Here is a 19,407-nt window from a genome sequence, read left to right as displayed (position 1 = left end):
CGGCCCCCTATGAAGTAACATCGTTTTGGAGAAAAAAAAGAAGTAATTTCTCACTAAAATATTTTGATTGAATAAGAGACCTCAGCTGAGTTTAGAATTTGAGGCATCTGAGCGCACACAACTTCTGCAACAGGGTGTTTTTCCCCGTTATTCTCTTGCAACTTCGAATACCAAATTTAAGTCAAAATTTTCACAGGCTTTGTTATTCTATGCTTATGTTGGGATACATTGATTATATACTTTGACAGTAAAGATAAGATGAAAGTTTTTTAAAGTTATTGTTATTGTACAGAGAAAATTAATAAAAACAATAAGAATTTAAAATCCGCCTGCATTGTTGTAGTTGGTTAACTTGTTTAATAGCATGAGATCGATCTCCCACTAATAATAATTTATTTGCAGTAGGTTAAGGGGTGTTGGGGGGGGGGGGGGGGGGGAGCTCTTCTCGTGCTCTTTTTTTAAACCTCAAGCTTATGAACGTTTTGAAGATTGATGTTTATGATGATCGTTGGTTGCAGACCTTCGCTTCCCTCAAACTTATCTTAAAGCCATTTATATGTTTTGTCTTTTAACTGTGCACATTGAATCGATTTTGGCCTTTGGTCCACCTGTTTTAATTTCAAGGTGTTGAAAATCATAAATGTAACAAGAAATATACTGCAGTCTTGAAAACAATCATATTTTTATCTGAAATACTTGAAAAATCTTTTGCTGGAATCAAAATAAGAATTGTAACCTTTGATCATACCAATGGATCTCATGTGTAAGACCAACCCAGGGGTAAAATTGAAGGGGATGCAAGGGGTGTAACCTTTTTTTTTTTTGGGGGGGGGGCACTTACAATAAGCCATTGCAAGTTAGATTTGAACAATGACTGGTACAATTACTTGCTTAGACACAAGTTACAGATTAAACTTGAGTTTCTCAGACAAAGGAGATATCCGTCCGCCTGTTTAACATACCGAAAGACGGAGCCGAAGCCGTGAGTGCAAAACGGGCCTTAAACTGAAACTGTAAAGACGAAATAGCGCCCTCTGCGTGCAATTTAAATAGGGCGTAATGCTCAAGTCTTGCATCATCTGAGTCTCTGTCCTTACTCTATAATCTGACATGTTGCCTTCACATTATTGTTAAGTTATTCTCATTTGAAAACTTATCTTCACCGCTCATTTAAAAGACGTTATGACGTCAAAACATGAAGCTTAAATTAGTTGTTAATGGTGAAGGGAAAGAAGGCAATTATTTCGGGATTGGGGAGGGCAATTATTTTAAAGCACGTCACCCGACTGCATTTTTATATTTATAGCTGGCAGTCAATAACCAATAATGATATCAATAAAAAGATTAATCGATACAGCAATCCATTGTCAATTCACTACGCTGTCAATCCGACTGTTTCTCATTCGCTCCGTTCTATTTGTACTTTGTCAGTTGTTGAAATAAAAACAAGAACTATCAATCTGGATATCCTCTTTGTCGGCATCTTCACGAGTGACGTCATTGAGCTGACAGATCTTCTCTTTGCTGCTGCCAAGTCGTACATTGAAGGAGTGGCATCGAGGCTCATCCCGGCACGCTGAGCCACACGCGACCACGCCCTTGATCGGTAACTCCTTGATTACATGACCGGTCAGGCAATGGGATGCGAAGCGGCCGTTGGTGTCTGCTTGCAGGCAGTACAGACTGACTGGCGGGGTGGTTGGTGCGACGGCAGGGCGCTGACAGACCACGTAGATCAGCCAGGTACATTTTCCATCGTTCCAACTGCCATTAACATCAACATTCATAAACGCACAATGTTCGCCTTCAGCATTATTTGGTTCTCCTGGAGACCAGTTGAAGTAACTACATTCTTCGCCTCCCTCACCAGGCTGCAGCCACTTGTCTTCTTCCTTCTTATCAGTGCAGCCAACCCAGACCTTACCACTTTCAACTTTATTAACCATGTCCCAGATAAGCTGATGCTCTGTGAGTGACGAAGGGACTACCAGGCGGCTGCTCATAGCGGTACAGTTGATGACTGCGTCATCAAAAGTCATTTTCTCCATCACGTACTTGTAGCATGACTCTCCAAACATTACCCACTCAGAGGTGCAGACCAAACCTTTATTGCAGCTCGATACCACAGAATAAAAGGCAACTGCGAATAGTAAAATTAAGGTCTTCATGGTTCACATGAAAGTGAATTCAAGAAATACGAACAAGACTTTGGTGGAAATAACTCGACAGTGTGACAATACTGACGGTATCGTTATAAAAACTCCAACATGCCTGAGCAACGCTTTGTCTACTTTGGTACCAACAGGTAACAGTTTGCTACTAATAAACAGCATCTGATGTTTCTATAGTATCTGCGTCACGTTGCCATGGTAATCTTTCTTCTGATCTCTTCTAGCATGTCTAATCTGGTTATCCCTAGCCCAGATACCCAACAAATCGCCCTTGAATGAAGGGCTACGCTTATGAAGTTTGTAAGGTTTGACCTTTCATTATCACAATGATTACTCGGTTTGAGAAAAAAGAAAGATGCTACATATACAATCTTTGCTTTCCAGGCGTAACAAAATGTTGGCACATAGGGCGCTTGTGATCGATCCCTGTGATTGCGCCACACTCAATAGACAAATATTCATGCGCAAAACTGTGTATTACAGTTCTTTGGTGGTCTGCAACTAATTTAATGAAATTATGACAAGCCACAATCTGGAGTTCTGTGCTTTTTTCTGCTTTTTTTTTTTGGGGGGGGGGGTAAACAATTTTAAAACAGCTGACCTGCCAAAAAAAACAAAAAACTTTAGTTGTTCGAACAAATTTATTTAATATCTTTTTAAGACACTGGGAGACTTTCAATATTTTGTTAAAAATGTTCTTAGCAGTATTTGCTGCTATCAGCTTCATGCAATTTGGCCAAGGTTGGCATTAAGCAATATGGCACTGCTTGAAGAACCGATAGATCGATCCCTCAAAAGGTTCGGACTCTTTGCAAATAATATGTTATGGTCTACTACAGCGTTCCTTAAAATCAATCTGCATTTTATTAAGTTACATTGCCATAAACTAATAACACGTACATTTTTATACTCGTATTATTCTGAAAAGTTCTGACTATTTAAACAAAAAGTAAATGTAATTATGTCTGAGTATAATAAAATAAAGTAAACTCAACGTTATTTCAGATTCTGATTATACAATTTTTTTTTCAAGTACTCTTGGCTTACAGTTGATCTTATCAAATTGTATTTGTAGTATTATACACTTTTGGCATTATTATAACCTACTTTAATAAAAAAAAAAATACTAAATAAAAAAATACATGGCTACTATATAATAATATCTAGCTGCTCAAGGATCGACACCAATCGCATAACTTTCATTTTACATTGTCTGTGGTATTGGTTCTCAATGGGGATAAAAGCAGGAAATGAACAAAGTATACTTTTAGAATTGTCTAATATTGCTGAGTACGAACTTCCAACCCTATACAATGGGTGTAGTGAGTTTCCTTCTTAAAGACTAAGCTCACAAATTGTTTGAATAATGTCTGAGTATTGCATGACCTATTTATTAGTTTAAACATTAGTATTCCTATCTAAACCTTTGATTTTGTACGTATAAATTGATTCACATTTTTTAACCACAATATCATAAAACCAACCTGTAATAGAGTCCTACAATTCGGGCACCTGTTTTAAAATGAACCCGTTCACTTTATGATTGTTCCCCCCGATTTCTGCAACATAAAAAAACACATGTGACTCGGTCATAAAATAATAATAAATTTATAAATTTAAAAGAAATTTTAAAGGAAAAGTGCAACATTTGCATACATTTTCCAATCTGTGGGCTAATAATAAAATGGAGTAAAATTCTCTAAAAGTAAATTCGCAACATTTTCAAAACTATTTGTGTAACATCCTCTTGACCAGAAAGATTTTCTCTGTCAATCGAGCCCGTTGCCCATCAGCACGGAAAAAAAACCTCAGTTATCAAGCAAAATCGGTCGAAACAATTACCACCCTCACAAAAATTAAAGCACTTTCCGGCTGCATAAAAGACAGTTAAATAACAACAATTAAAGTTAGTTTGACCGTCTTATCTATCTTTACTTGACTGATCGTTTTGGTAACAGCTTCCACAAGTTGATGGGGCGGGGGCGGGAGGGGGGGTGTCTACAAGTTTGCATACACGACATCAGCGCCCAGATGCATCCGTATGGCCTCGTATATCAACTCGTACTGCTCCTGAACAAAATAAAACGAAAATATAAAATGCAATATTTTGTTTTTCATTTGTAACTTAATTTTCAAGTCAATTTAAGAATCATTCATTCAGGTTGCACAAAATGTTGTGCACACTTTTTGATGAAGACATTACACGCATTTACTATTAAAAAAAAAAAAAAAAAATGCTGAAAGGCACAGCATGGTAACAGATGGTATCAACCCTTGATATATCAAACTCAGCTTACCTGTGACTGCACCAATCTATGACATGAGACTCTGAGTTTCTTGACTTCTTGGAAGACATCCACCACATTGTCAATATTCAGTTTCTCTATGACGTTAAGGAGAGCACAGAATGATCCACTAGCGCCCTCACCGTCACTGTCAAACAAGAAATAATAAAATCATTTTGAGTTGTCGTGAACACAGTAAACGTTTTGGGATTTGTTCTGTGTCAAACACAAACTATTCTACCATCCTATCATGTTCTTACGGCAACTCTTAGAGATGTTTCTTCTCTGTTAATATTTATATTTGGATCTTGACTGAAATATGTTGAAAATAATTGAAAAATTATCAAGTTACTGTCACAAACCGCAAAACGTAAACTTTGTCCTTTTCATCCAAAACAATGAGCCAGCTTAAAGTTACAACATTTATTTTTCTGAGTTTTGTTGGATTGGGTGTTTATTGAAAACTAGCAGAAGGAAATGACCAAAGATCCTACATGCACTGAATTGTAGTTCGGTCGTCTTTGTGCCCGAGTTGCCACTCTTTAACGGCTGTGACCAACTCTACGATGGATCTTGGTGACGATGGTATGCCACCAACGGGCCAGTTGAGTAGTTGAAGGTGACAAATCAGACGGGATTCCTGGGTATCAGTGACAAGAATGAAACATAAACTTACAACTTCGGGGATGGGAAAGTCAGTCAGTGCAAACAAAACTTGTTGTTTGATTTTGTAATGACATTGTAGGTATGCCCCAAGTATGGCATTGACGTCAAGGCACCATTGATGTATGCAACCTGGAATAGTTTCAGTGAGTTAAACGATTCTGCCTTTCAAACAGGTAAAGGCTTGAAGTGAACTGATTTATTTTTAAGATGGGGACATTATACATTGTACACTTCACAATGGACAATCTTAAAATTATTGGAAACTTTTTAAGGGACATAAAAAATAAGACGAACTGCAACAGAGGCTTTTACCACCTCGGACATCATGAATTTGTTCCGTCCTCTTTAGTAGTTTGTTTTAAATCGAATGTTTTTACATGAAATCAAATCATATGAATTCTGGGCATGGTACTCTGTATATCTACCAGGGAAGTAACACCATTAGCTACAGCCAAAGTCACAGCCACAGTGACCTACTTAGACAGCCCTAGTTTCAATGATTAATTCTAGCATTGTACCTGATCATCAGACAGGGATAGGTGTCGTATAACGATGTTTGGTCCCACTTTATCAGTTGACTGAAGAGTGACTGTCAGATTGCCATATGATGCAGAGTCTCTCTCTGGCCAATACTCAACACATGTCTGTCAGGAAGACAAATTAGTAGAGATAGTGATACTTTCTAAATTTAATCAAATCAATGAACAAATTACTTTTAGCAGATAATAACACAATTTATGTGTACTTTTAGCTTTGGTAAACAATAATTTATGGCTTAACTTCGTTTCAAAAAAATTGAAAAATAAAAAATTACAAATACAACAAAAACAGTTTTTAAAAGTACAGTATTTCATATCAAATAAAGTAGATTTTCGAAATTGATTTTCCAAGCAATATGACATGTTCTACTTACCGGGTCTTTTTTGTTTACTGTATTCAACATGACGATACAAGTTGAATTGTAGTCATGGACCATTCTCCACATGTCACTGATGGTGTGAGGTAAGGGCATTTGGGTGACAATGTACTTTCCTTTGGAGCTAGGACTCTGTCAATTCAGAAAGTTGACAGAAAAATTGTTGATCCATGACGGCCGAGGTATTTATTTATTTATTTATTGTTTATTCTGGGAAATCCATTCAGTAAGAAAAACTCACTGATCTCCCATGAATCCCAGCTAATAACAATCTACAGAAGTGAACTTAACGAGGTAATTCGGGTCCAGTGAGGTTTTACGTAAAGTGCATCTTTTTTTCCCCAAGGAGTTGCAAAACAAAACCCCAAAAACTTAAATAAATTATTTTGTTTTTGGCAATTGAAATAGGTACTAGTGAATTTTAAATTCAGATGCAAGTATTTCTTTTGAGGGTTGCTAGTCGTATGAACTTTAAAAACAGTGAGTTTTCAGATGGAAATATTTCTCTGGAGGATTGGTACTGGTATGAACTTTAGAATCAGTGAGCTTTCAGATGGAAATATTTCTCTAGAGGATTGGTACTGGTATGAACTTTAAAATCAGTGAGTTTTCAGATGGAAATATTTCTCTGGAGGATTGGTACTGGTATGAACTTTAGAATCAGTGAGCTTTCAGATGGAAAGATTTCTCTGGAGGATTGGTACTGGTATGAACTTTAGAATCAGTGAGCTTTCAGATGGAAAAATTTCTCTGGAGGATTGGTATTGGTATGAACTTTAGAATCAGTGAGCTTTCAGATGGAAATGTTTCTCTGGAGGATTGGTACTGGTATGAACTTTAGAATCAGTGAGCTTTCAGATGGAAATATTTCTCTGGAGGATTAGTACTGGTATGAACTTTAGAATCAGTGAGCTTTCAGATGGAAAGATTTCTCTGGAGGATTGGTACTGGTATGAACTTTAGAATCAGTGAACTTTGAGATGGAAATATTTCTCTGGAGGATTGGTACTGGTATGAACTTTAGAATCAGTGAGCTTTCAGATGGAAAGATTTCTCTGGAGGATTGGTACTGGTATGAACTTTAGAATCAGTGAGCTTTCAGATGATAAATATTTCTGTGATGGTTTGGTTTATCAAAAGGAACTCAACAAATCACTGAAGTATGATGACTTACATTGAGAAAGCAGGCATTGATGTAGTTGTTGGATCCATGTTGTCCTGATGTTATCAAGTGAGGTCGGAACTGATCAGCTTGAAAAATAAAATGTTGGTGACTTTAATTTCCTTGTTAGATCCTACAATGATGGCCTGCACAGCAGAGCATGAAGCTGGTTCAATCAAGCTTTAAATTAGCAACTGTGTGGGTTGAAGAACCTACCCCAACACCCTCGGGTACGGTTACAACTTTAGTTCAAAGAATATAAATAAAGTTGACTTCATTGACTGAATGCATTTATTTCAAAGTGATCGCAGAATAACTACAGCTTTAATTTGGTAAAAAAATCTATTTTGCAAAGAAACATATATGTCAATCTGACCCGGTCACGGGTTAAAACTATAACTGACCCGGCACTTGGCTAAACACGATAACCATTTTCCGGGTCACGATGACCCAGAAAGGGTCAAAAATTTCTGACCCGGAGTCCGGGTCAAATTTCTGACCCGGGACTTTTTAGAGTGTACAACAACTTTGTCATGAGAAGTCATTTATAAACTGAACAGAAACCTCACCTGGTAGTTTGTCTGGAAATCTGTTCTTCTCAACGTTTTCTGGTTGCCGACCTCCTTTAAATTTGACAGGGTCCGGAATATTGGTGACCAAATTCAGGGTCTGTTTAAAGACAGAAAGAATGATTTGAAAATAGTATGATTAGGTGAATATTGAATGCTTATTCCAGTTACCTCAGGACTACGTCAGAGATGACATCATTTGCATCTCGTAATCGGCGAGATTTTGTACAAAATTAAGCAGGGAGATGTTTAAAATTGCATTTAATGTGGAGACTTTGCCAGTGCTTGTCACATACAGTATAAGGGTAAGAACCAAGAAATAACATTATTTATGCCCGACGAAACACTTTTAATGAAATGTTGGAATATAAATTTCCAGACTCCTCAATTTAAAAATACAGACATAATGAAATGAAACAAAGTTGATAAAAAGAGTTGTCACCTCAAACTCTAGTTGCAGTCCTGTCTTCCTACTGCCCTTTGTGACTTTCTTCAAAGCAGTAAGCTTGGTGGGAATCTGTTTTGGTTTAATGCTGGTGTCACCACAAAGGAACGTCTCAATCAGGACTTCAAAGATAAACTCATATTGGGCCTGTTTTTATTAATAAAATGAAAAAATCATTTTACAAAGGGCCCTTTCGTTGGAAAATATTTAAGTTTAATAGATACTTTTGAAGAGGCACTATGGCCAAGACCATTTTCTGTAAATCCACCAAACCTACGGTGGTCTAGATGTTAAGAGATCTAGTTTTAAACAACTCCTGAATGAGCAGATTGGTTTTAGGACATTGTGATACAAAAGTTTACAACTTTCACATTGATATAATACACTTAAAGCCTAACAAAAGTGATGTTTGTGAAAGCTTAACTATAATTATGCAAACGTCAATTGTCATTGTCTACCAAATTATTGTTTACTTTTTGTAAACATTTGGGCAGCATCTACTCCAATGTGATTGTTTCATTTATGGTTTCGGGCACAATTCAAGAAAACAATGGACAAAACAGGAAAACACTAGAGAGAACTTGCTCAAATGGCCTCAGATAAATTGATGTTCTAATGTATTTTTTGTAAACAATTTGGGCAACATCTACTCTGATAAACCTTTCTCCAATGTTCTTGTTTCATTTCTGGTTTAGGGAACACTTCAAGAAAACATTGGACAAAACGGGAAAAAATAGACAGAACAAATGACCTGAGATAAATTAATGTATCTAATTTACCGGTGATTGAATCATCTTCATCCGTTTGTCTCTCATACCACAAACAAAGTTCCAGATATCGACTCGATCTTCTGCTTTTGCCTGGTCCAACATGGCGTCCAAAACCAAAAACAACCCAGTACGACCGATTCCAGTGCTACAAAAAAACATGAATAATTACAGGCATGAACATTGCGTGAATGAACATTTTGATGAGTCTTTGCCTCTGTTCAAATACACCCCTGTTTTTCTTGCTTAACTTATTTCTAGGCGCTATAACAAACTGCTTGATTACCAACAGACAGAAATAAATCCCCCACCACTCATCCAACGCCCTTCCCTCTCTCCAGTCCAAATTTTCGTTTAAAACAAAAACACGCCTCCAATGGTTTCAGCATAGCCTGTCTCATAAAAGTGCTCTTCGTTTTCCAATGATTGCGTCTTAACTATTACAGATATTTAAAACATTGTGAGTATGTACCGGTTTTACTTTTTCTGTTTGCCTTAAGGCTCCTTACATTAACAAAGTTGTGTGATGCACCCACACCTGGGAAAAAAACCCCAATCAGAACTGTCTTCGTGGCTACACTGTCTACCCTATGCACAAAGTTTCTCGGTCAGGCTAAATGTATGATTTCACTCTTCCTTTTCAAACAAAATCATAAGATTTTGTGGTGAAACAATAATGTTTAATTTTGGGCTGATCCTAGCGGGAAAATCTTCCGGCCGAATTTGGCGGGATTTGTTGGAGGATCCTGGTATAAATGTAACATTTATTATCTTAATATTGATCGTACTGGTCGGGGATCCTGGTTTTGAGGATTATCCTGCTGGGAATCCTAGTTCTTCTGAATCACCGTAACCGGAATTCCATAGTGATTTCTTTAATGGTTGGCTGATTGGCTCCCCTATCAGTTTCCACTGTGGCCTTTAATACACTGTAAAATAGTCTTAAAGGCAGTGGACACTGTCGGTAATTACTCAAAATAATTTTTAGCATAAAACCTTACTTGGTGACGAGTAATGGGGAGAGATTGATAGTATAAAACATTGTGAGAAACGGCTCCCTCTGAAGTATAGTAGTTTTCGAGAAAGAAGTAATTTTCAACGAATTTGATTTCGCGACCTCAGATTTAGAATTTGAGGTCTCGAAATCAAGCATCTGAAAGCACACAACTTCGTGTGACAAGGGTGTTTTTTCTTTCATTATTATCTCGCAACTTCGACGACCAATTGAGCTCAAATTTTCACAGGTTTGTTATTTGATGCATATAATTGAGATACACCAAGTGAGAAGACTGGTCGTTGACAATTACCAATATATATCCAATGTCTTTAAGTAATGTGCAATCACAAAAGTACCTGCAATGAACGACCATTGGACCATCATTCTTTTGGTTGTAGCTGGACTTTACCATTTTGACAAAGTTCACCACTTTGATTGGATCATCAGGCAAGGCCGTATCGGGCCATGTTGTGAAATGATACTGACGAACTTGTCTGGTCCATTCATCCTATAGAGTGTTTAAAAGTAGAATTTTGAGCATTACTTAAATTAAAGGCATCATCCACAGTGTATAGACAGTATAGCAGAGTGTGATTGCAAAGGATCTGGGAAAATGGTTTAATTCGGTTCTGCATCTAGCATAGTTCAAACTTATAATATGGGTCGCTATTTTTATGAAGTTAAAACACTTTGTAGAGTCTGTCTGTGTTGGATTCAAAATAAACAAGTTATGTAATTCATTACCTCTAATTTCAGAGTAATTTTGAAGTCTCGGACAATGTAGTCTGCGTGTGTTTCCTCTTTTTTCAAAGTGACAACATAATCTCCGTACTGTGCTTTTTTGTCTGGCCAATATTTCTCACATTTTTCCTGAAAGATTAAAAAGGAATAGAACAAACCAAATAGAATCATCCCGGCTAAAATAAATGAGCAATGTGCGCTTTCTAGCACCGACTGCACTGAGATACCGTTTATAGTGTCCCTCTTTATTCTGCACCCGTTTGACTTTTGACTACATAGCGCCCTCAAAAGACCATTGGACGACGGCTGCTTTTGGTTTAGCCTGAACATCTGACGTCACACTTTTTGAGGCTCGTGATTGAAGCCATAATCACCTTTCACCACATCAATTTTCATGGACAAGGTGCAGCTGCCAAGCGTCACCTCGGACCAATCAAAACACAGAAAGCTTACGTCACTGCGCGTTTAAAATCATAGTGTCCTATGAAACCACTGTCTTTATACCTTGCATATAAAGACAGGGTACCAACTACAAATCTACTTTTGGTGTAAACATAAGTGTGAGCTCATTGTCCCAGCAGCAATGCAGCTTAAATTACCTTGACTCCTTCTTGTAGGTTGGTGAGCATGACAATCTTAGTGGTATTCTCCTGCCATATCATCCTCCACATATCACAAACAGAAGCCTTATTTGGACCTGAAATTGTGATTCATAAAATAATAATGAGATATTCAGTGAGCTGCCGATCCATATTTTATACCAAATGAAGAAAGTGTCCTAAAGTATAGTATTTGCCTTCTCAAAATTAATAATTTCATCTCAGGCAACTTTTGCCACGACTGAGGCTTAAACCCACACTCTGACGACAGAGTATTGTGCTGAGCTGCTCGGCCACGATGGAAACATTGTAAATTGTTTGTATATGCCTAGTTCCTTTTTAGTGTTCAAACCTCTAAGAACAGTTGCATAAGTTTGTTTAATTACTTGACTTACCTTGGCTGGCTATGTATTTGTTCGGTTCATTGAAACCCTGTAATGGTGAGAAGGAAGCAAAAACATTGTTTGCATTTCCAAAGATGTTTTTTTATAACAGTCCTTTTCTGGGCTGGTTGAACGAATTTTTAAGAGATTTTTGTACTGTTTTTTTAACATGTATTTGTTCGGTTCATTGAAACCCTGTAATGGTGAGAAGGAAGCAAAAACATTGTTTGCATTTCCAAAGATGATTTTTTATAACAGTCCTTTTCTGGGCTGGTTGAACGAATTTTTAAGAGATTTTTGTACTGTTTTTTTAACACTCTTTCAGGGAAGTTTTGCTTTATTTACTGTATCATTGTTTAATCCAGCTTGTGGCTTATCGATTTGGTCTTTGTCTAATTTTCACTCTCGTGCGTCATAAGCACCTTGATTTTGTGGATTGTGGGGCCTTCAAATACTCTTTACTAATTAATAAGTTGTTGCGCCATAATTGGTTGGAGTCCTCTTCTACTCCAGCGGTCCATCAACTTATCTTTAAAGACGGACAGGGACCAGAACTGATTGGGAAGTTTTCCGAACTTGATTCAGTTCTTTGTAAAACTGGAGTGGTCTATTATCGATTCTTTAGAAGCTTAAAGGGATCAGTCAGATTAGAAACAGTAATTATGACTAACTTACATCTATGTAACTTGCATTTACATAATCGGAGTCTGGTTGATCCGGTAGTTTCTCAAGCACAACACGAGAAAAATCGTCTGTGGTGGACAAAAAGTTAGGAATCAAATCAATGCAAGGCCATGAATTTGAAATATTTCCCAATTAAACAGAGGGCAGTTGAGGACAGAAAGGCATGGAGAAAGGTTGTTGTTAATTCATCTATGGTGCATGCCTAAAGTCACGTGGGGTGCTAATACCTCATTCGACAAGTGGTTTGGAGAGAACATTTCAGAATGAAAAACAATGTTGATCATATTCAATATTTTTCAACTCACAAGGAATGACGTTAACATAGCGATTCTTCTCCTTGTTTTTCTCGTCCTTTGCTCTTTCACATGAATGACGGTCGAAATCAGGCAAATTCTAATTATCGAAAAAGAAAAAGAAAAAAACATTAAACACTTTTGAAAGAGCTTGTTATTCTTAATAATATTGCTCATCATAATCATTAGTGTGAATTGGTAAAAGCAATTAATGAACCTAATGAATAAACAAATTCACATCTTGTTATTATCATAACTCACCTCATAGTCAAACAAAAACCCATTGCCTTCTTTGTACGTTTCCTTCTTCTTCTTGCTGACATAGACTTTCAACTCTGACAACGGAATCGGGAAAGGAGCCGTAAATTGCTTCTTCTCCTTAACCGGCTTCGGTCTGGCTGGTGCAGTGGCTGGTGCTGTGGCCAGTGAAGTGGCTGGTTTATTGGCTGGTGTCGTGGCTGGTGTAGTGGCTGGTAGAGCGGGTGGTGCAATGATTGGCACATTCGTTGATATGGTTTCAGCAATAACATCATAGGTGACATCAACGTCAGGGTTGTCTAGTCCTGTAGAAAGTTTGTCATTGCCTATCCGCACCCCTGCTGTTTAAACAAATGAAAACAAACATTTAAAATCAAACTTAACTAAAGGTGTGGACAGAAAAGGAGGTGCAGAACATATTTAAAATAATGTAATATTTGGTCCATCTTGAGTAGTATAGATGCTTTAACATATCTCCATTGTACGTGTTGCCAACGACAAAATTAAGTCCAAACTTCAGTAACTAGGATATAATTGTTAAGATGTGAGCATGACCACATTCCAACTTTTTAGCAACTCCTGTAATTCTCGATTTTAATGAGTTTAAGGGTAGCTATTCTTGGCACTACAGAATAGAAGAATGGGCAGGGTTTCTTTGTAATATGAAAAAAATAATAGCCATACATGTATAAAGCTCTGAATTTAAATTAAGTCTAATATTCTCATCCTTTCAGACAAACCTGCACAATATGTTGATATAACTAAAATGAAAGTTTACCGAGTTGTAAATTGTGACCTACCATTTACAGCGTTGAGATGTCTCAGCCTCTTCTTTCGCCTGTCAAAGGTACGGAAAATAAACAACAAATACAAAATTAACCTCTCATTAGGCAAAGATTATTTCCTTGATTGGTTCATTAATGCACTAGAGAGGGTTTATCACATGCTTTGCAGCCGAATGCTGAGATCTACAGAGCTTCTTAATTGAAAAGATCATTAGTTTGACCCCTCGAAATATTATTGCGTTACTCGAAGTATTTTTTCTTTCCCTTAAATATTAGTTGTAAGAAACCAATTAAAATATTAATTTTTGCTCCCACGAAAAGTAATTTCTTTCCCCTGATATGTATTTTCGTTTCCTAAAAACAACATTTTGGGGGGAACAAACTAATATTTGGAGGTGACTAACGAGGGAGCGCAGAAATTACTCAATTGAGACTTTAATAACTACCTTATTATGAAGACCACAGCAACCCCAATACCAATCAGGACAATCAACACCAATGGAACCACAGTAGCAGCTACCGGTGGGCTTGCACTTTGTGGCACTGACAAACAAACATTACTCAATTGAGACTTTAATAACTACCTTATTATGAAGATCACAGCAACCCCAATACCAATCAGGACAATCAGCATCAATGGAACCACAACAGCAGCTACCGGTGGGCTTGCACTTTGTGGCACTGACAAACAAACATTTCTCAATTATTTTAAAGAAAAAAACACAACAAAGCGTCCTATAAATAGCCATTGTTGACTCCTATAATAAGTTAGTGAGTCAGCAGTAACACTAATCAATATGACATGCATCTGTATTTGCATCGTTATCCATTTGTGGATGGTGCCCTTACAGGAACAATAGCTTTTATTCTCACTGAAGTAGAAAGCAACCAGACTATTGTTCCCTTCCTGTCCTACTTGAAAGACCCCGCGTTGAAACACAACAACATTTTCACAATACGATTAAAGGTGGAGTTTTTGAGTAGTTGAATTAAAGCAAAATTGTCACAAAACAGTAAATTACCTTGAACTGTGAACGGTTCACTCCACTTAACGGCAAAAGTCTAATAAAAATGAAGAGAAAAATCAAATCAACATCTTTAAGGTGTTATCAAACTTGCGTAAAATTTCAACTTTCAAAGCCTGTTTACTTGCTTTCAATGCCTAGAACTTAACGTTAGCGACTCAACGTTTCGATCAGGATGCCTGGTTGTCTTCAGGAGAAATCTGAAGCAAGCATTCTTCTTATTGGCAAGCGTGCCAGAGAGTATGCTGCATTGCTGCAACGGGTCAGTTTGTCATTGGTAAAATAATAACACAAGAAGTAAAATACAAGGCTTACCGATTGAGAAATCCTACTGACTGATCCCAGATAGATGTCATACTGAGTGTTGCTTTCAAGGGGTTTGTTTAGATAATTTCCCAGTGTTTCTCCATCACCCACAGTGAATGTTGCAGGGAGACCCTTCTTAGGTAATTCTGCAGCTACATAATCAAGAGTTGGTTCAGTGGATCGTTGGTACCTCGATCCCCTGGTGTCCCTAGTGACTGTCTTAACCCGCTGTACACCAACTTGCACGCCTCTGAATAATAGAAACAATGTTCATGAGTAGGTCACTATTTAAATTTCAGTTCTCATTGTTTCAGTAACAATGTTGATATTTTCTTTGACAATTTTGTTCAAGACCAAACAGAGGCAATTTTAAAACCCGAAAATGATGCTTCACTATACACAACACATAAAATCAACGAGAAAAGATGAATGTTGGCGCATTAAGGATGTGCAGTTTTAAAATTATACAGGTTAAAAATCATTTGCATATTTTCAACTTACGTAATGTACTTTGACGAGGATGGAAGACTCAAAGCTATAGTGACTGTGGAAGATGTCAAATCTGAAATATCTTTTTCGGATAGCTGAGTCGGAGCAGGAAGATCTGTAAAGTCAAAGAAAATATGTACCTTGGGGAGATTCTCTTTCCAAAACAGAACATAACGGAGCATCTCAAAAGTCAAAAGATGAAATGTTCTTTCGCGCCTAGAATAATGTCAAACTTTGGAGACGTTCCCAAACAAGAATGTGACACAGTTAGGCTTTGACGTAGCCAACAAAGAAATACAACAAATATATCTATTCGTTTTAAAATACGCATTTTAGTTTTGGTGACTTGGAAACATTGAAACAGTTGACATTGTAGTTCATATGACTTTACGTCGACAAAACAAAATTCGTAACACCGGTCTTAAAACGGTTTTAGATGTTCAAGTAAAAATTTAGCATTCACCATTTTAAGGAAATTTTGATAACTGAATGATGTCCCACAATACCTGTCTCAACTGCAGTAAATGCTTCTAGTGTTGCTTTCTCTCCAACACCAGCACTGTTGAAACCTTTCAGTCGGAAATCATATTTTGTTGTTGGTTCTAAACCACTGATGAAGCGATGCATATCTGATGAATCTATGTCGACAGATTCAAATGAGCTGTTTAGACTGAAGCTGGTGTCATAAGGTTTGTCCAGCACCCTGTATGAGAGCTGCACATTGTTGGAAAATTATTGAAAAATTGTTGGAAATTGTTGTAAAATGGGAAACAAAAAGACACTAATTATAAATACTGTCACAAACTTTTGCATTTGACATCGCTCATGGTAACTTTAATGAGTTAATTTTTTTAAACTATGAAGACTCACTCTATACTTTGTTATCACACCATTTCTTTGACCACATGGTATTTCACTCCAGCTCAATGCCACACTATGCTTCGCTGTTGAAGTAGTCTTGAATTCTGTTGGAGGTCCAGTTGGCTCTAAAAAAAACAAAAAAAACTTACGTTTACATAATAATGTTAAAAAATTTACATTTGGGATTTGTCACTATTGAGGACTAGGCATAGAATCCCACACACTGTAATAAAGGGTTTGTATGTTTATCTACACCTGAACAAATCTTCATTATTTTCTCCCAACACTGATATATTCAGACCTAAAGGTCAAAGTGACGAAAATAGAAGTTACAATAAACAGCATTTCATTTTCTCACGTCTTGAAGTCAATGTTACTTTGGGTAAACTACAGAACACCAGGCCCAGGCAATCTCCATGGAGAATCAAATTCACCCTCAAATGTAAATTTCAAATTCAATTTCAAATTCTTGGCGATGTCAACAAGAGTCTTGCTTCCAAATCGCTTCTTCTGCCTGAAGTGTACTTAGTTTGCTCTGCTACGTAAATCATCAACAAAAACCTAGTTCAACTCACTGCATACTGTTCAAAAAAGCTGAAAGGTAAGTTGAAATTATGGATTTTCAACCTTTTGGGAACCAGTAAACAGTCATCCAAGGAAACAAGATTATTAGAAAACCAAAGCAGACGAACATAAATATTTAAGTATAAAATATAAGAAATTATCTTCAGATAAAAGTCAGAAAGTTCCCACCCCTAAAGATACTCTCCTACCAGGAACTTACCCTTCTCAGGTGTTGTGTGCTCTATATAAATGTTCTCCTGAAATTCCCCAAGTCCTGCCTCATTCCTGGCAAGAACACGAACCTTGTAGATTGAATTTGCCTCTAAAGATGAATCAGGATGTGGTACCGAAGACTGTCTCTCTGTTGTGTTGTGTAGAGTTTCAAATTCACCAGCCTCCTCTTGGCAAAGATCTCTCATTACCAGTTGATACTGTATCGCATAGTCAATAACAGGACACTTGTTTTGAGGAGCTTTCGTCCATGTAATGGTTCTGCTTGAGTCTCGCTCAGAGCTGACTTGATAGATCACCGATACAGGAACTGAAAAGAAGGTGCACAAGATAGGTTGCAGAAGGTTCCATCTATCAAATGTGTAATAGACAATACTTTACAAGAACTCCAAGTTTCAGTGACATATTGCAGCAACTTCATCAAAGTTTTTCAAATAAGTCCCCGGATGTAATTTTCTTACATTTCTAACATGTCAATCTCCAGAAATTTCAGAAACACAAACTTTATTTTCTTTGTTTCTTACCTTTTTGATGAAAGGCCATTCATTTTTGCTTTATTGTGACCATGCAAACATTTTAGCTCGATGACCAATGAACTGTTTCTAACAGAGTAAATTTGTCCTTACAAGATTGTTGGAACACACAATGATGAAATTGCTTTATTTGAAATATCAATCTTACCAGAACACATTGTGCAGTTTGGTTGAAGTCCAATTTGGCCATACGGACAAGAGTCTGCAAATAAAATTGGTAAAACAAAGAATAAATATATTTTGAATCATTTAATTATGCCAGTGTGATGTACAACAGAACTAATACAAACAAGGTGACGAAACCTTTAAAACATGTGCCAGCATTCCAGCTGTTTTTGGTCAATCTGTTTGCCACAGAAACTTTGTGTGAATGTGCAAATTATGATATTCTGAGGAATAATTGTCTGAATTGTCTGAATTGTATTTTATGGCAAGGTCACTGGGACTGGATGGAAAATGATAATTTCTAAGCATTAATGAAGTGCGAGTACTTACTTTGGCAATCTTCACCTCTAAAGCCAGATTTACACATGACACCAGCTGGACATGAACCGCTACCTTTGTGACAATCTGCATCATTTAAACAATGACATTGTTGGTCACAGTTTACCCCAAACAGTCCAGCAGGACATTCTATACAAAGTAAATGAAAGGATTCGTGTTAAATAATAGTTGAGCAAAGACAAACAACTTTGGTAAAAAGCTTTTTTTTTTAATTAACACTAAAGTAGTACATAGAGCTTCATGAACCTGATAAAAAAAAGCTAACTTTCTGTAAAACACACATAAAAATGTTTTAAATCTCCTGGACTTTAGACACGTTCATTAAACTACAGACCGATTTCAATTTGAAGAGAACATTTTGACAAGGAAATTTTTTGCATTAGGTGTACCCATGCTACATTCTATTTGCAACATGTAATATTTGTGACTCGAATTGCATGGGACTGCACAGTGCACTGTATGATCTATTAAAGCAATTAAAATGATTGTGTATGTAGGCCTTGTGTTTTTTACTCACATCTATCTATTATCTAATGACAACATTTGTAACAAGCTTATTTATGATTCAAGGATTCTGAGATGTCAAAAGAGGTGCAAAGATTAATATGTTTCTCTTTGAAAACTTGAGCCCTGTAAGCACTAAACAATTTGGTAAAATAGATTAAGCTGTTGCAAACTGCTTACTAACCAAAAGGACCTGTGGTGTAAAAGGGAAACAAAAGTTAATGGCCAGATGTTTAGACCCTAGCAGAGAAAGACTCTGCTAGGGTTGAAACGTCAGGCATTAACTGTATTTTGCATAAATTTAGGAGCTAGTCTTCTTGTTTAAAGCCATTGGACCCTCTCGGTAAACAGTATTGTCCAAGGCCCACACTTCGTGTATCACAATTTCTATATCAAATAACAAACCTGTGAAAATTTAGACTCAATCGGCCATCGGAGTCGGGAGAAAATAAAGGGAAAACCCGCCCTTGTATCCGCGCGTTTCGCCGTGTAATGACATGTGTTTAAAATAAATCCGTAATTCTCGCTATCAAGAATTGATATTGTTTTATTGTTTTCTCAAAAAGTAAAGCATTTCATGGACTAATATTTCAAGAGAAGTCTTTCACCACTACCTTTTGTAAACCCTGTAAGTTATTTGTGAATCTGTGAACTTTTTTTTTTTTTTTT

The 19,407-nt window shown here is 36.9% G+C and overlaps 1 protein-coding gene across 1 annotated transcript in view; it reads right to left on the bottom strand.

Annotated features, from left to right (window-relative positions):
• Positions 1-3,012: 3,012 nt before the first annotated feature.
• The window catches only part of LOC117297383 (receptor-type tyrosine-protein phosphatase T-like), a 25,437-nt gene continuing 9,042 nt past the window's right edge, over positions 3,013-19,407 (bottom strand). Inside the window, exons 8-33 of the mRNA XM_033780379.1 lie at positions 18,226-18,363; positions 17,879-17,932; positions 17,187-17,507; positions 16,412-16,527; positions 16,048-16,255; positions 15,554-15,656; positions 15,062-15,302; positions 14,744-14,783; positions 14,306-14,402; positions 13,737-13,774; positions 12,940-13,277; positions 12,691-12,778; positions 12,377-12,453; positions 11,714-11,750; positions 11,319-11,416; positions 10,723-10,848; positions 10,335-10,486; positions 8,994-9,129; positions 8,212-8,361; positions 7,770-7,869; positions 7,213-7,289; positions 6,036-6,170; positions 5,641-5,766; positions 4,951-5,096; positions 4,469-4,604; positions 3,013-4,241 (exon numbers count right to left, since the gene is read on the bottom strand). Of these exons, the coding sequence (XP_033636270.1) occupies positions 4,170-4,241; positions 4,469-4,604; positions 4,951-5,096; positions 5,641-5,766; positions 6,036-6,170; positions 7,213-7,289; positions 7,770-7,869; positions 8,212-8,361; positions 8,994-9,129; positions 10,335-10,486; positions 10,723-10,848; positions 11,319-11,416; positions 11,714-11,750; positions 12,377-12,453; positions 12,691-12,778; positions 12,940-13,277; positions 13,737-13,774; positions 14,306-14,402; positions 14,744-14,783; positions 15,062-15,302; positions 15,554-15,656; positions 16,048-16,255; positions 16,412-16,527; positions 17,187-17,507; positions 17,879-17,932; positions 18,226-18,363 (3,350 nt within the window). The 3' untranslated portion in view covers positions 3,013-4,169. The remainder of the gene's footprint in view (positions 4,242-4,468; positions 4,605-4,950; positions 5,097-5,640; positions 5,767-6,035; positions 6,171-7,212; positions 7,290-7,769; positions 7,870-8,211; positions 8,362-8,993; positions 9,130-10,334; positions 10,487-10,722; positions 10,849-11,318; positions 11,417-11,713; positions 11,751-12,376; positions 12,454-12,690; positions 12,779-12,939; positions 13,278-13,736; positions 13,775-14,305; positions 14,403-14,743; positions 14,784-15,061; positions 15,303-15,553; positions 15,657-16,047; positions 16,256-16,411; positions 16,528-17,186; positions 17,508-17,878; positions 17,933-18,225; positions 18,364-19,407) is intronic.

Source organism: Asterias rubens, chromosome 12 (assembly GCF_902459465.1).
Source record: "Asterias rubens chromosome 12, eAstRub1.3, whole genome shotgun sequence".
NCBI lineage: Eukaryota > Metazoa > Echinodermata > Asteroidea > Forcipulatida > Asteriidae > Asterias > Asterias rubens.
Note: the sequence above shows the minus strand (reverse complement) of the source record. Positions and strands in the feature narration are given on the sequence as shown.